The sequence below is a fragment of the Dipodomys merriami genome, unplaced genomic scaffold (assembly GCF_024711535.1).
Source record: "Dipodomys merriami isolate MVZ:Mamm:240054 unplaced genomic scaffold, mDipMer1.0.p SCAF_72, whole genome shotgun sequence".
Classification (NCBI taxonomy): Eukaryota; Metazoa; Chordata; class Mammalia; order Rodentia; family Heteromyidae; genus Dipodomys; species Dipodomys merriami.
Genome location: NW_027206313.1, coordinates 6,588,529 through 6,606,069, shown reverse-complemented (window position 1 = coordinate 6,606,069; position 17,541 = coordinate 6,588,529). Strand labels below are relative to the sequence as shown.

General features: G+C 43.9%; 1 protein-coding gene across 4 annotated transcripts in view; it reads right to left on the bottom strand.

The window, feature by feature from the left end:
• Nucleotides 1-17,541, bottom strand: part of LOC138818230 (GRAM domain-containing protein 2B) — a 103,069-nt gene that overhangs the window by 19,305 nt on the left and 66,223 nt on the right. For all 4 annotated transcript variants that reach the window (XM_070009248.1, XM_070009251.1, XM_070009247.1 and 1 more), the window contains exons 2-4: nucleotides 7,895-8,014; nucleotides 4,094-4,205; nucleotides 992-1,058 (exon numbers count right to left, since the gene is read on the bottom strand). In XM_070009248.1, the coding sequence (XP_069865349.1) occupies nucleotides 992-1,058; nucleotides 4,094-4,205; nucleotides 7,895-8,014 (299 nt within the window). The remainder of the gene's footprint in view (nucleotides 1-991; nucleotides 1,059-4,093; nucleotides 4,206-7,894; nucleotides 8,015-17,541) is intronic.

The following is a 17,541-nucleotide window of genomic DNA, read 5'->3' as shown; positions in this document are numbered from 1 at the left end:
CAATTGTGGCCTACCATGCTTGGCTCTTTAGTCATCTTTAGTGGAATAAAACTGGTGACTAGAGTTTGTTTTTGAATTCACAGTCTTAGAGACTTCAGAATGGCAATCAAAATGGACGACAAATCTGCCACTGCCCATGAGAAACCAAGGATGATGCTTCAGGAAAACTCCAGGATTTGGGACAGCCGCCTGCCAGCCTTGTGCTAACAGGGCCGTCTGGCCTTCTTTCCCAGATGCTCATTAATGATGAGCCAGTTGCTTCCACTGGGGGCAAGAACACATGATGGCTCCTTTTGCCCGGACACCACAGTTGGAACCCAGCAGCTTGCTTTATCATTGGGAAGCAGACAGGCTGGAACTGAACCTCAAGGCCCATGATGGGCCCCTGCTGAACTTGCTTGCTGCGAGGCTGTTTTGATGTGACCACCACATCCTGGCTAGCTCTGGCATTACCTACAGCTCTGTGCACTCACACTGGAGCATGCACTTAACCTCAGTCCAGGCCCGTATCCTAACTCCTACCATGATTCAATTGCAGACATTTCAGCAATCAACACAGAAGGCAGGGAGGCCATGGTGGAACAGTTCTGGATGATTCCTTATCAGCTTTCTCATTCTTCTTTACAGTATGCTGGTACTGGGGCTTAAACTCAGGGCCTGGGTACTGTCCATTAGCTTTCTTACTCAAGGCTAGCACTCTACCACTTGAGCCACAGCTATGCTTCCAACTTTTTGGTGTTTAATTGGAGGTAAATGTTTCATGACTTTCCTGTCCAAGCTGGCTTCAAAAGGGGAATTCTCAGTTCTCAGCTTCTTGAGTAGCTGGGATTACAGGCGTAAGCCACTAGTGTTTGACTTCTTTTTCAGTGTTTTAATGTAAGGTGACTACATCTGGCATTATGGCTCCATTCTGTTCTTCTGGGTGAAACAGTCTTAGAAAGTGCCCTCCCCCACAACTACTTACCAACTTTTCAAACGTGTCAGAACTTACTTTGTCTCAGAGGCTCCTCGGTTGGGACTTCAAGGAACAACTTGTGAAAATGCATGTTTGCCTTGTACTGTGAAAACAGAATACAGACAGCACTTAACTTCTTGTCGGGCAGCACCACAATTCTGAGCTTTGGTATACATTAAAGAACAAGTGTTTCCTCACTAACACTTTTTTTTAAACCACCAATTCATCCTCTGTCATCTTCAGTAAAACACAGGAGCAGAGACGTTCATTATCTAACATGATGGGCACTTTGTTGAACTTACTAACTAAGCAGCTAGTGGACATTGAAGTATCAGGACCAGACAAGAATGTTGCTGATTAAAAAAATGGGATCCGATTCTAAGCCATCTCACTAGGGAAGATTCTGGGTTCTCACATGTACGTATGTAAGTAAGTGCCCTCTGAAAAGTAAGGGCTAAAAGTTTTGCACTGAAATAAACCTGAACTTGAGTCTTGCCTCCATCGCTTCCTTGGTGTGTGACCAGAGTCTAGACACTTAACTCTCCTGAGCCTCTTCTGTGACAGAGAGCAAAACCACTTCCGGCTTTAGAGGGATGTCAAGGGCTTCCTGGCATTATGGGTCTCAAGAGCCCTTGCTTGGGTTCTGTTGTATAGACTATGACTAAACCGTGGTGAAAGCCTTTCCTCCATCAAGGCAGGGCAAGTAGTATTTCAAATAAAAGACTGGACTCTGCAGGGCACTGGAAGGGGAAGGAGTCGGAAGTGTGGGGAACAGCTTCATTTTTAAAGCCTCTGTCTCCAGCAATCTAGTTTGTAAAATGTTTTCACAACAACCCTAGGAAAGCCTAGCATTCTCACTCTAGCCGTAGATGTCACAGCACAGGGCTGCTAGGAGGCAGAGTGTGGTCCTCCCTCCCCTCTTCCACAAGACGCCCCGCTGCCCTGCAGGATCTGCGGAAGACAAAGTCTGATAAGGAGACAGGGATGCTCCCAAGTCCGCCCTCGGTGCTTTCTTATGCACACCACGAGTGGTTTCAACCACACAACTAGCCTTACTGCAGTAAAAGAAAGTTCCAGACCAGGTCATCAAAATGCTAGATGGTCCCTGCAAGTCACTTTACACAACCTACACTAACTGCTGCTTCCTAAGAGTACATTTTGCAGCAGAACCCTGGAACTTTGGTTGAAAGTGAGTCTAGTCCTAGATCTCCATTTTAGCTGACATGTGAATTTTCAAATCCTCAACTCTGCACTGGTGGGGAGGGACACTGAGATTTTGGTTTTCATGGCTACAAGAGAGTCTTGGTTTCAGCCTTAATTTTTTTTTTTTTTTTTGGGCCCGGTCGTGGGCCTAACTCTGGGCCTGGGCGCTGTCCTTCAGCTCTTCAGCTCAAGGCGAGCGCTCTACCACTTGAGCCACAGCGCCACTGAGGAATTGAACCCAGGGCCTCATGCATGCAAGGCAAGCGCTCTACCACTGAGCCACCTTCCCAGCCCCGGTTTCAGCCTTAATTAAAAATATCCTAGGCCAGTTAGGCATGGTGGTGTGTGCCTGAAATCCCAGCACCAGGAAGACTGAGGCAAAAGGAGAAAGTTAGGCAAGTTGGACTATATAGGGACACTTTCTCAAGATTAAGAAAAGCAAAGGCTGGGATGTTAGCTCAATGGTAGGTAGGGTACTTACTTAACGTGTGGAGATCCTATGAACAACACTTGGTACTACAAAAAGTTAACAATAAAGATAAAAAAGGGAAGAGGGAAAGAGAGAAAAAAGAGGAAGAAGAGAAAACAAGAAAAAGGAAGGAAGAGAAAGAAAAAAAGAAAAGTGCTAAGAGCTGGTGCTTCATGTCTATAATCTTAGCTACTCAGGAGGCTGAGACCTGAGGATTGTGGTTCAAAGCCAGCTTGGGCTTTCTTATCCTCAATAAACTCCTCAGTAAAAGCCCAAAGTGGTGAAGTGGCAGTGTGGCTCAAAGGGGTAGAGTGTTAGCCTTGAGCAAAAGAGCTGAAGGGTAATGCCCAGGCCCCAGGTTCAAGCCCCATAACTGACAGGAAAAAAAAAAAGAGAGAGAAAAAATATATATTCTAGGCCATGGACTGTTAAAAAAATATCAGTGTAATAAATAAAAAACAAATATAGTAGGACTGATGTAGCTTAAAACCACAGTAACATAAATTCAGTATTTTGACTCCTGACTGGATCCTTAAGATAAAGAAAGAAAAGAACACTGTTATAAAGGACATCCTTTACTAAGACAACTGTGGACACTTAAAACAAATTTGATATTTAGTAAAATTCTGTGTATCAAAAAGTAGTTCATTTTAATGCCTCTTCTTAGGAGGTACATATTCAAATATTTAGGGATGATGTGTCAAAAAAAGAGAAAAACCGGGTGTGATGGCTCCTGCCTAGAATCCCAGCTACTCAAGAAGGCTGAGATCCGGAGGCTCATGGGTCAAAGTCAGCCCAGACAGAAACGTCCAAGATATCCATCTCCAAAATAACTACCAAAAAGGAACGCAGGAGACATGGCTGGAGTGGTAGAGCACCAGCCACGTAAATCCTGGTACTGTTGTTAGCATGCACAAGGTCCTGGGTTAAATCCTTAGCATTAAAACCAAAGACCAAACAAAAAAAATAATCAAAACCTCACAAACTTCTGACCTCCGTGAGCGTTAGACTCTGTGACACAGAATTAGGCTTTGTGGCCTGTCTGGGCATGTTTCAGGGAATTGGAATTACCCACGGAAAACGTGACCCAATGCGCAGGATGACCCTGTGCACAGGCCTCTCATGGTGCTCTTACTAGACTCTGAACTTCCTTACAGGTGTCACACCTTCCCCTGTCCTGCTGGTTACTGACTAGTACTGGACTGTGTGACCTCAGCTCCCTGGGTTCCCATCAGGGTTAGAAGTCACAGCCATATGCATGGAAGGGTCAGCTGTGGAATCTAATACTGATGAAAAGTTGACCAAAGGAATGGTTTCCCATCTGCTTTTCTAAATTTGCTGGGCTTTGTGCCTCTGTCAGGGATAGCCAGCAGGATGCTGAACCCTAAGATTCTTTTTTTTTTCCTCTACTGGCTCCAGTACTACTGTAAGTCTTGGAAGCCATATACATTCCAGTTTGCACTTACCTGGCTGGAAGATGAAGATTTTTTCCTTTCAGTCTTAGGGACATTTTTGCTTTCTGTTTTGCATTCGTTCTTGTCACCTGACACAGTCGCACCCTCAAAACTGGATTTTGACCTGGGGAAGTAAAACCCAGGGAGATCACAAGATGAACTGTCTGTGTCACGTATTAATTTATTGTAGCAAATCTCTATTATTACACATGTCACGAAGGAGCCCAACATTTGGTTTTCTCTTCTAGATATTCATAATCACTCCTGAGACACTAAGGAATTTGTCTAGCACAAGGCTCAGCAGGCTGTCATCCCAAACTGCAGAGACAGGGACTTACAAAGGGACAAACAGCGATGGAAATGTGAGTCAGCATATCACTTCCAAAGTGTCTTAAGCAATATAAAGAGGAGTACTTGAGGCAAATTACTAAATAAAAATTGCAGCTGAGGTTAAAACAAAGAATAATTCTGTTCCAGAATCTATTAATATTTAATAAGCATTAATTGAGAAGGGGCATTGTGCTGATGGCCTTGGGAACACAAAAGAGTCTTTATCCTTAGGAAGCCTATACACACACACACACACACACACACACACACACACACACACACACACACACACACACAAGCACACACACACGCACACACGCACGAAAAATTAGCTTTTTAAAAAGTCAGTACATAGCTGGGTGTTGGTGGTTCATGCCTATAATCTTTAGGTGAGATCTGAAGATTATGGTTTGAAGCCAGCCTGGGCAGAAAAGTCCATGAGACTCTTATCTCCAATTAACCACCAAAAAGCTGGAAGCAGAACTGTGGTTCAAGTGGTAGAGAGCCAACCTTGGGCAAATAAAGCTCGGGGACAGCAGCACCCAGGGTCTGAGTTTAAGCCCAGCATGCACACACACAGGCAGTACACAATTTAGCAGTATGCACTAATAGGGGTGGAGATACAATACCAATAGGAAGGGAAGAAGAAATCCACAGAACAATACACATTAGATATATAGGACCTAATAGGAAGAGCAGAGATGGATATGAGGGAAAGACAAAACATTCCAGACTGAGAGAACAGTACAAGTGAAATGTGGAGGGGGAGTAAGAACGTGTTTATCAGTTTTATTTTATTTTATGTTCAAAAGGGATTCACTGTGATATTTACATGCTGGCATACATGCGTCTAAATAGCTTCTGATCAAATTTACCCTGAAGGAGACATATTTAAATCCAAGTCTTCCACTGTCCTGTTAAAAGCAGCGGTCAGAGGCCCAGATTTTCTTTTTAGGATTATTCTAGTTCTGAGAATCTAGAAAGTTTATGCATCCTTTCAACCATAAAGCTAACAGCAGCAATTTTAGAGTGGAATGCATGATTTCTAGAGGTACTATATAAATGAGTTTTGTAGTTATGTAGTTGCTTTATTGTTTATGGAAGAAAAATGGTACATGTGACATCCACAACTCTTCATTATGATTCCTAAAAATGAGGCTGTGTTACTTATTTGGTTCAAAGTAGATTTAGGAAGAATTTGAAGTAATTTGGGTGCCATGGAGGGACAGAAATGACTGAAGTTAGACATCAGTCTCTGGTTTTCTCAGCTGGGATATCTCAGGCCTCTTCCAGCCCCAACAGCTCATGATTCCACAGTGCTCAAATCACAGGTAAAATACCTGTCAGTAGATCAAAGCACATGCATTCGATCCCCACCCCCTCTCTCTGTCAGGCCAGCAATGGGGATTAAACTCAGGGCTTGGGCTCTGCCCTTTAACTTTTCCACTCAAGGCTTGGTGTTCTACCACTTAGCCACAGCTCCACTTCCAGCTTTTTGGTAATTAACTGAAGAAGTATGTCATGGACTTTCCTGTCCAAGCTGGCTTTGAACTGCCATCCTCAGCTGAGCAGCTAGGATTACAAGCATGAGCACCAACACTTGGCTGGATTTGATTTCTGCTACTGGTTACTGAATCTATTCACCAGATAGAAATTCCCTGGGAATTCTAGAGATCATTGTTTTGGAAATTATAAAGAAACATCTGTACTCTTCTTGACAATAAAATTATTTTGTTGACAGTTTTGGGAATTTAACAGAGCTTTGTAGACAGGTAGGACCTGACAGGCAGGTGCTATACCACTTAAGCCATGCCTCCAGGCCTTTTGCTTTATTTTTCAATTTGGGTTTTGCTAGCTTGGACCTCAATTCTCTTATTTATGCTTCCTAAATGGCTGTGATGACAGGTATATACTACCTCACCCAGCTGGTTGAGATAAGAGTCTCATGAAGATTTTGCTCAGGCTGGCCTCAAATTGTGATCCTCCTGATGGCCACCTCTTAAATTTTTCTGAAAGTCAAAATAATAATGCCAAATGGAGTGCCGGTAGCTCACGCTTATAATCCTAACTATTCTGAGGATTCTGGTTCGAAGTGAGCTCAAGTGGAAAAGCCCATGAAACTCTTATCTTCAATGAATTAGCAAAGAGCAAGAGGAGGTGTGGCTCAAGTGGTAGAACACTAGCTTTGAGTGGAAAAGCCAACAGGAGTGCCAGGGACTAGTACCAGTACTGGTAAAAAAAAAAAAGCCATTAACTGATTACAGTGGCTTATTTCTGTAATCACAACAGTCAGGAGGCTGGTGCAGAGGACAGTAGTGAGCTTGAGGCCAGCCTTTGCTACACAATGAGACCCTATCGTACACGGACCAACAAAATGATGTCATTTATCATAGTACTACTATGCCGATTCAAGTTAACCTGTGCTGATGGGACTGCCGAGAAGATGGGCAGATCTTTTACAAATCTAAGGACTCCTACAAGTAGGACAGTGCTGCTTCTGATGACTGACTGCAAAGGGTTAACAGCTCAGTAAAGCGCATCCTGTCAACCATGCGATTCTCACTTGCTACAGGTGCACAGGACCAGAACCAGAAGCAACGTGAAACAGCAGCGCAGGGGCCCTTACATGAAGACAAGTAAGGGCCCTGTGAAAGGCACGGACTGTACGCCTGAGCTACGCAAGCAAGGCAGCCATCCAAAGCCCGAGGAAGCTTCAGTACATACATCAGGGTTGCGGGCATCGCACAGAAAACGACACATTCTGTGTCCTTGTGGGGTGCTCCCTGTGAGGTGGCAGAGATGCGCTGACGGGAAATGGCTATAGAAAAGGAAAGAGCTACAAATGAGGCATGCAAGACAGACAGACACAAAGATAAACAGGAGTCTGCGAAGGGAAACCGAGGGCAGAGTTAAGACTTACTCTTGGTCCTGAATGAGGCAGATTTGGAGAGATGATAAGGATAGGGGGTCAGGAAAGAAAGTGAAAAGCAGGAATTAGTTCATCATTGCTTAACAGAGGTGGAAGGAGAGAGAGAAAGTAGCAGTCTGAACAGTTCTCAGAATGGGGAAGGAGGGCAATCACAGGCTTCAGTAGAGATAAGTACCGTAAAGGCAGGGCCAGGGATGTAGTCGGGTGGTGGAAGACTTACCCTGCATATGCTAGGACCCACGTTCCATCCCCAGCACCACAGGAACACACACAAAGATCAAACAAACACCACCAACAAGACAAAATACAAAACAAAACAGCTGCACTCTGAGGTGCTTCACCCATCTACGCCTGAGCGTGGGAATCCCGCCCGCATCCATCAGCACAGCGGTGCTCCCCGAGGAAGCGGCTGCCAGGAAGAGATGAGAGCAGGAGGCGAGGGCCAGCCCCTGCTCTCAGGAAAGGCCCTGGGCTCTCTCGCAGGGCAGGGTCAGCCTCGAGTCAGTCCAGCTCTTCACCAGAGCCCCCACATAAAGAGCCGAGAGAGGACTCACCGCAGGCAGATGCTCTTTTTCTGGTCTGGAGATTCAGCTTCTGTGGATGGGGCAGGCGACGGGACTGTCGGGGACCTGCACACTTTCTTTCTGTCCTCCACACCATTCTCAGCCTCGGAGCTGGAGAAGAGAGAGAAGCACTTGATCTTAGACATCCAGAGAGAGGCGGACGGATGACCGATGAACATATCAGTTGCGTGTTTTGGAGCAGAATGATCTTCAGTTCTCACTGATAGGCTTGACTGGGATGGCTGTGACCTTTCCTGGGTCCATTCTAGCCCCTTCTAGTCCATTCTAGCTGGAAGGGCAGAGCTGCAGGTCACACCTGCTCCACTTGTAGATGTCTGAGTGTGCAGGCCCCTGCTCTGCTCGCAGGTCTGTGCTGCTCAGACTGTCTGGCCTAGATGTGTGCTGTAAAGCTGGGAGGGCCTTAGTGCACATGACACTGACACACACACACACACTTTATTTGCACTTCTCTGTGTCACTTACCACCTTTTGTTTGGGTTGTTGTTGTAAGCAAGCAAAGCAAGCACTTCCCTACTTTACAGTCTATAGTCTTTACAGGCCATGCAGGTGAGGCAGGATTTATTACCTTTGTTTTACAGGCAAAAACCTGAGGCTCTCAGATCCATCCTGCCCACGTTCACAGAGCTACCAACTGTCTTGGTCAGGATTCAAATTCCATTCTGTCCATCTGCCAGGTGTTTGTTCATCAGTTCTCTCTTCTTCCTCACCCATCACCCACCCCCATCCTTCCAATAACTTATTAATCCATTTTTCCTTCCGTGAGAGAGAGCTCTAGGGTGAAGTGAGAATCCTACTCAGTTTTGCAGTAACCACAGGGTCTAAGATATAGTCAGGATTAATAGGTTTAAGAAAAATTAAAATATGAAAAAAAAGAAAAATTAAAATATGGAAAATGAGAGATGGAAGGGAGTAAAGGAGAAGACCAGTGAAGAGCATCTGCCTACTAGGCCACCAGTAAATGGACGAGCAAAGTGATGGATGTAGAATTTCTGTAAACTCCCCCCATCGGTGGCTGAATTGGGGACCATTTTCAAGACGAGAGACAAGGAATACTGAAGGGAGGATGGAAGAAGGATTCATAGTTCAGCAGAGAACCCATCACACACACACACACACACACACACACACACACACACACACACACACACACACACACACACACACACACACACACACACACACACACACACACCCTTGGAAATGAGAACAGTGTGGACAAGCCTCAAGTAAGACACACAAATCAAGCATTGCTATGACAAGTTAATCTTCATCTACGGCAGTTATTGATCAGGCTGCTGGTAGACACAGCAGCACATACTAGGTGTCCTGTCTCAGAGGCATAAAGCATCGGGCAGAAATCCACTGGAGAAGTTTCCATAGGAAGACTTTCGTGCAGAGGGCAAGGATACATCTTAGCCTTCAGCTGAATATTAAGTTTTCTGCAGGGTCAGGTTACGACTCAAGGCAGAGCAAATGCTGTCTTGTCCTTGTGTTTAGCAGGAGTCATTCATGCTAAGAAGTGTCCCTTGGTGTGGGGATATCCTTCCTATTACATGGACTGGTGGGGATAAGATGCCCTGTGCTCTAGCACCAAATTGCAAGGGCAAGTTCATCCAGCTTGGGCTGGATTAGAACCCTTGATCTAGTCAGGCCCTTTCGTGCAGTGCAGGGTTCTTTCTAAGTGCTTAATGCTATGTGGTAGTTTGGCTCAGCGCTGAGCTGCTCAAGGTATACCTCTCTCTATTCATACTGAAGTAGCATCTTTCAGCATATTTCACCTGTGCAAAATACACGGGTGGGTTCCACTCAAAAGAGCCCATCCAGGTATTTTTCCACCCTTTGTTCTTGAACTTGAGCTTGTCTTCGGCACCGGCTCCCTCCTTCATGATCCTACCTGGAGCACATCTTCCTCAAAGCTTTCTGTCCTCCCTGGTCTCCTCCCACTGCACAGTCAGGAGCAGCAAACTCATCTCCTCAAAGCCTCAGTTACCCAGCAGGCTACCGAAGGTTCCGGCAGCCAGGGAGCTTCCCATTCTTCTCCACAGCACAACACTCATAATGTGCTCACAGTGGACATTTATATGTTGATTGGTGTGGGATTAATTATGCATTGCCTCATAGAAGAAGCAAATTCCAGCTAGGGGTCATTTCAGTGTTAGGTTTCATTTACTCAAAGAGGGTACTGGCTCAAGCAAGTTAATTCCCAGTAGGTGGGATTTTTCCCAGCCAGGGTCCCTTCCCTTGGAGGTCTTGGGAGAACAGGTGAAACTGGGTATCTAAACAGTGAGTGGAGTGTGAGGAAGAGGAACAGAAAGCGTCTGGGGCCTCTCAGGAACTGAGAAAATTCTAGTCAGTGAAGCTGAACAGGCTTCATTTGATCACTAAAATAAGAAAATCGGTTTCTGTGTGTATGTGTGCTTTTAAACCTGAAGACGAGGTCTTTGTAGAAAGATTGACTGGAAGAGTCAACTAGAAAACAAACAAAAACCCAATCCGCTCAACAGATGTTTACTGGGAAGCCCAGGACTTCCTAAGAGAGAAGTGAACCTGGCAGCTGTACCAACCCACAGATACAGAAGATGCTGGAAACTAGAATCAGCCTTCACATGGCCCAGTCAAGTTACTTCTTTCCCCTTGTCCGCCAAGAGTATGCAATGGTTTAGGGCCTTGACAGCTTTTCGGCAAGAATTTCAGAGCTGCCAGACAGTCATGATTATGCCAACTATGCCTCACTTCACCTAGTAGGAGACTGAATTTTTAGTACTAGCCAGGACAAGCTGGTTTCAATAAAACACTGCCACACACTGTTACACAATCTATAAATAATAATAATAATAAAACAACAAAAACAGGTTGGGTCAACTTTATCAACAACCCATTGTCACTTCCCGGAACTTATTAGCCTGATGATGACTTAAATTCGTATTTCACAATTTGTTCACAATTAGATTGTTAAGTATAGGGTCAATTAGCATCTTTGTGGAGAAGGGCTTGTGAGGTAAGGCAAATTCAACATGCTTTTCTCTGGTTGGACCCAGTGTCCCAGGTAAGCATTCTGGTATTTTCCCATGCAAGTCCAGGTAAGTAAGTAAGTGACTTTGAATAGAAAATTATGATTAAGCTGCATCTCAGGTGAATGAAAACAAGTACCTCACCTTAGTTTGGTTCGGGAAAACTTCCTTCTTTCCCTCCCTCCCTCCCTCCCTTTTTTTATTCTTTGTGCCAGTACTGGGGCTTGAACTTAGGGCCCAGATGCTCTTTTAGCTTTTTTGCTGAAGGCTGGGACTTCATCACTTGAGCTACAGCTCCACTTCTGACTTTTTTGGTTGTTAGTCTCAGGGACTTTCCTGCCTGGGCTGGCTTCGAACCTCAATCCTAGATCTTGGCCTCCTGAGTAGCTAGAATGACAGATGTGAGTTACTGGTACCCAAGTACCACATTGACAATTTCCTGTTGTGAGTGTAAATTCATTTCAAATTATTCTAAACGAAGGCAGAAAGAAATTCTGTCACTGAGCTTCTTTAGGAGCGAACAGGTGGAGGCAATCTTACATGTAGTACATTAAAAAAAAAAAAAAAGAGATCTCTGATCCTTACTTTAAAATCATGGAGCTCCTCAAGGAGCCAGGATATCCATACGGTAAATTCCTGAAAACGGCCACGTCAGGAAATGGAGAGCCGCTGAGCACTGTCTACGCCGAACACCCAGCCAGCCCCTGGACTTGCCAAGACTGGTGCCTCACCAGCTCGTGTTTCTGAGGTGCTGTGGCTCGATGCTGTTGTAAGGTAAATGATCAGAGAAGCCACAATTTTGGAAGATGGAATCCTGGAGCCTATTACATAGTTAGTGGTCTGCACACAGCTTCCCCTAAGCATGAAGACAAGATGCCAGACCCTACCATCCACTATATGGCCAATATGGTGCTGGTCAGACCTGACTTCCCTACTTCAAAGGAAACAAAGGACCTCGTCTTAATTTGTCTTACTGTTTTCAGATGACTCTGTATTCTTTACCTCACACACGGTGCACACACATGCACATCTGGGGGAAGCCGGCCTCGCTACTTCAATGTTTCTATGGTTTGCAGACAGAGGTACAAAATTTGGAAAACAAGAGTTAGCCAGTAATGACGGAGGAAAGTTCTGGGAACTGTGGTCTCAGAATAAAAACAGACATTCTTGTAACCACAAGGAGGGAGATTGGGGTGCCAAAACTCAAGAGGTTTGCAGGAGACCCGTTAGCTTCTCTAATTTGGTAAATTCAGAATTTCCCAATGTAGAGTTTTGCAAGTCAAGAACAGCCTTCCATTTACAATTCTATTTTACTGCATCCCTGTTTAGACATTTTCAATCAATCTATCAACGTACTTATATTTTGAACAGGAGCAGTACGCACCAGCATTAAACACAAGTTTCTAATGGAGACACACATTTCCCTCCTACACCTGTCGCCCCGTGGCCCATTTCTCTCCCCAAGACCCAGCTTTTCCCAGAAGCTGTGTGTCCTTTGTGCACACTGAAGTGTGTACCATTTTACATACAAATGATGGCACCCTATTCTTTGCTTTTTTGCTTATGTGTTTCCCCATCCCTACAGTCACACTTTTCCTCATTCTTTTAAATAACATCATGGAGTTCCATCATGTGGGATGAACTATAATTTAACCAGTTCCTTATCACTGGGCATTTAGGTGGATCTGAGTTTTTGCAAATACATAGAGCATGGCAATGAATGACTTTACAGGTTGATTATAGATGAACAGACCCAAAGGTAATTTCTTGGAAAGGCAACTACTGTGTCAAAAGGCACACTGCCCCTAGATAGAACTTCATGACCCACACCCACAAGACACAGTGGAGTTTACACATTCTTATATGTGTGTGTGTGTGTGTGTATCTATATATCTATGTTCATGTCCATGAATATGTAGGTCCTTTAGGTCTAGCTTCCACATATGAGCAAAAACGTATCTTTGGCCTATCTCTCTCAACATGTTCTCCAACTATTTTCCTGAAGATGACCTGATTTTTTCTTTATGGATGTGTCATATTCCATATCTGTATACCATTATCTTCTTTATCCATTCATTTGTTGTTGGGCATCTCCGCTGATTCCATTTGGCTACTGTGAACTGCAGTCACATTGCTATGTAATTATGTTAATGCACCTCTGTTCACAGTAGCCAGGGTGTCAGAAGTCTTATTTTCAGTTCCTTGAGGAAATGCCATACTAGTTTCTACAGTGAATGAAGGTTTCTGATTCCCTGAACCGTCATCAGCATCTGGTTTTGTTTTTTGTTTTTTTTTAATGATTGCCATTCTGACTAAGTGAGAGGGAATCCTAGTGTGGTTTTGATTTGCATTCTCTTATGGTAATGTTGAATACTTCTTCATGTATCTACTAGCCACTTATATTTCTTCTCACAGCTGTCTGGTTTGCTTGATCATTTAGTAATTGGATTATTTGTTCTTCTGCTATTTAATTTTTTTGAGCTCTTTGTATTACTCCCGTTGTTGAATAGTTGGAGAAGATTTCCTCCCAGACCATGTGTTGTCTCTTGGTTCTGATAATTGTTTCTTTTGCTGTGCAGAAACTTTTTATTTTTATTTTTTTTGAGAAAATGGACTTCTCTTTTTAATTAGTTGTAATGACAGAAAAGTTTATAGATGTCCTTGCCCTAGTATTATTTCAGACCATAAAAGTTATTATCCAGATTGCACTTTAGTTAACAATAATAATATGAAGCATGAACTCAGGGCCTCCTGCTCTGCTCTTACTTGCTTCTTTCACTCAAGGCTGGCACTCTGCCACTTAAGCCACAGCTCTATTTCCATCTTTTTGCTCATTAACTAGAGAAAAGAGTCTCACAGACTTTGTCTGGGCTGGTGTCACACTGCAGTCCTCAGATCTCAGCCTCTTGACTAAGATTACAGATGTGAGCCACCAGCACCTGGCTGAATCTTGAGTTTTTAATTTATAAATAATTTGAGTTAATTACATTAATTTTTGTTTAAATGTCCAAATAGTTGTAAATATCTCACAGCTAAATGAGAGAAATCTAACGTTTGCTACTAAGGTGTTTTTCAGATGGTACATTTTTAAGGACAGAATTCCAGGCAAATTGCAATAATGTAATACATTATACATTATTTTTTCATTTGTTTTCTTGGTTCCTCTCTATTGAAATTTTTTTCCCCAGTAAACTTACCAGTTTATAAGACTTATTTTTAGAAGAAAATAAAAAGTCTGGAATATAGCTTTAATTCTTTATTATTTATTTTTGTTAATTTTTCTTTTTTGCAGAAACTTTTTCATTTTTCCATTTGGCAATTCTTGCTCTTGCTGGGAAACTGGAGTCCTATTTAGAAAATAATTACCTGTGCCTATAACTTCCAGAGTTTTCCCTATAGTAAGCTTGAAGTTTTTTTTTTTTTTTTTTTGCCAGTCCTGGAGCTTGAACTCACAGACTCCCTGAGCCTCTCTGTGCTCAAGGCTAGCACTCTACCACTTAAGCCACAGTGCCACTTCTGGATTTTTCTGTTTATGTGGTGCTGAGGAATCGAACCCAGGGCTTCATGCATGCTAGGCAAGCGCTCTACCACAGAGCCACATTCCCAGCCCTGGAGTTGATTTTTATACAAGATGATGGATAGAGGTCAAGTTTCAGTTTCCGGGAAGTAGATAGCAATTCTTAGTAGCACCATTTATTGAAGATACTGTCTTTTCTCCAGTGTATTTGTGTGTGTGTGTGTGTGTGTGTGTGTGTGTGTGTGTGTGTGTGTGTGTGTGTGTGTGTGTGTGTGTGTGTGTGTGTGTGTGTGTGTGTGTGTGTGTGTGTGTGTGTGTGTGTGTGTGTGATAATAAAATGGCTGTTCTGTATGGTTTTATCCCTGGATCTTCTATGGTATTCCACATGACTCTGGGTCTGTTTTTGTGGTAGCACCAGGCTGTTTTTGTTACAATAGCCCTGTAGTATAATTTGAAGCCCAGTACCATGATACCTAAAGCAGTATTCTTTTTACTTAGGATTGCATTTGCTACTTTGGGCCTTCTATGCTTCAATATGAATTTTTGGATGTGTGTGTGTGTGTGTGTGTGTGTGTGTGTGTGTGTGTGTGTGTACCAGTTGTATAGTTCATTTTCAACATAGTGTCTAGTGGGAATCACTGCTACTCATTCTTTTTTGAAGCTATTCTTCTACTAGCGGTTGCTGTATATCAGAATAAGTTACTTTGCGTATACCAAAGATTTAATGGAGAGCATTTATTTGATTAGGGCTCTTGGCCTCAGAGTTTGTTTGCTTTGGAGAAAGAGTCTCAGCCTGGCCTGGAACTCACTACTCACTAGCCCAGGTGGGATTGAACTCATGACCCTCCTATTTCAGCCTCCCTGAATGCTGGGATGAAAAGTATGTACCACCACAGCTGGCTAGAACCAGTTTTTAAACAGAATAAAAAACATTCAAACATAAATACAAAGGAATGGGGCATTAAAGTCTAGAAAAAATTATATACAGTATCATATTAATAAATCTTTAGCTATTAGAGTAAATACTTAAAGTAGCATACGTATCGAAGAAGCGTGAACAGTAGCTCAGGGACCTTAGAAACAGCTATCAATTAAAACCTCGATTATGGAGAGTAACATGGTCATTGGGGATATTTTTTTAGACAGACAAGGCGCATGCCATGTAATAAATCAAAACAGCCAGTTGGAATGAAAGATAACTCTGAAGGATAAAATGAAACAGAGCTGTTCACTCTAGCTTCCAGGGTGATAAGAAATAACTTTCTGCTGTTTATGAGCCCCAGTTTATGGTGACAACAGCCTGATGGCATTAAGACACCGGGTTGTTTTTCTCTTGTAGGAAAAGAGTAAGTGTGGACCAGGTAGAGAGTAAGAAGTGAAAGGCGGGGAGGGGGGAGGGTGGTGGTGCACCGCCGTGGGAGGCGGCATCTCTAAGACAAGTTTTATGTGCAAAACATTCCTTCACCTTAATATAAATTCCTCTTGGATTAAGTTTCACTTCCCTTGCTGTTACTGTAGGGAAAGTGTACTGAGGGAAACAAATCTTATTGGGGTGCCAAGGGGTGGAATGCACCCTGGCAGGAAGCCGTGTATTTGGCCTCCAGAGACTATGGTACCTGTGGATAGTGAAGTCAGTCACATTTTTTTTTTCTTCTTCTTTTTGTTGGTCGTGGGTCTTGAACTCTGGGCCTGGGTGCTGTCCCTCAGCTCTTCAGCTTAAAGCTAGTGCTCTACCACTTGAGTTACAGCACCACTTCTGGTTTTCTGGTGATTTATTGGAGATAAGAGTCTCATGGACTTTCCTGCCCGGGCTGGCTTTGAACTGCGATCCTCAGATCTCAGCCTCCTGAGTAGCTAGGATGACAGACGTGAGCCACCGGCACCCGGCTAGTCAGCACATTTCAAGTTAAGAGACAAAGACAGGGCCACCAGAAGCAGTCTTGCGGGAGACAAATGTCTGCTTTGGTGTGAGGGCTGCGCTGTCCTCCCGGGGAGGGGCCGTGCTGCTCCTGCCCTGAGCTGTGTGAGCTGCCTCCCGCTTGGCTCCCGGAGCACCTGTGCTGGCTCGAAACAAAAGCCAGAGTGAGCTCCAAGCGAAGTTATACGGGCACTGCGCTAGACTTATGGCATAGAAAGGCCGGGCGCTGGCAGCTCCCAGCTGTAATCACAGCTACGCAGGAGGCTGGGATCTGAGGATCACGGTTGGAAGCCGGCTGGGGCAGGGAAATTCTGTGAGACTCTTTATCTCCAGTATACCACCAAAAGGCCAGAAGTGGAGGTATGGCTCAAGCGGTAGAATGCCAGCCTGGAGCGAAAAAAGCCAACTGAGTGTTGAGGCCCTGAGTTCAAGCCCCAGTACTGTCACCCAAATAAATAACAAATAAATAACAATAAAGGCACTGAGTGTCCAAAATATCGGGGGGGGGGCATTCCAGAAACCTCTCTCTGTTTTCTTTCTCCCTCACTCAACCTGCTCTCCTTCCTTCCTGCTTCTCTGGTGTGCTGATCTCATGGTTCAGTAGCACAGGGCATCCACAGGGCTGTGTAGAGGAACGTTCCAGAAGTGGGTGAGATGCATTGCTACATCATACCAGACAACCTACACAGTAAGCCACAATGCAGATATTGTTAGAACATGCCAAGATGATCTTTATTTAAAATCCAGGTGTTATTGCAGCCATCAGCAGGGGCTAGTAGTACCTGCTTGTAGTCTCAGCTACTTGGGAGGCTGAGGCAGGAAGATTGCTTAAGCCCAGGAGTTTGTAGTTACCCTAAGCAATACAGCAAGATCCGGTATAAAAAATATGTCCACACATGAACAATAAACACAAGCGAAGCAAAAGTAAAATGAACAAATTCAACCTTGAAAAGAGGCAATGTTTCTTCTCCCCCACATTTTTTTTTTCCAGCAGCAGGGCTTGAACTCAGAGCCTTTCGCTCTCACTTGGCTTCTTCACTCAAAGCTCAATTCTACTACTGAAGCCACCTTTCCTTTCCACAATGTTGTGTCTTAAAAAGCGCTTTACCTAAATATTAGAGAAGACAGTTCTGCACCAATGGCTTTGATTTAATCAAAGCAAAATACTTCT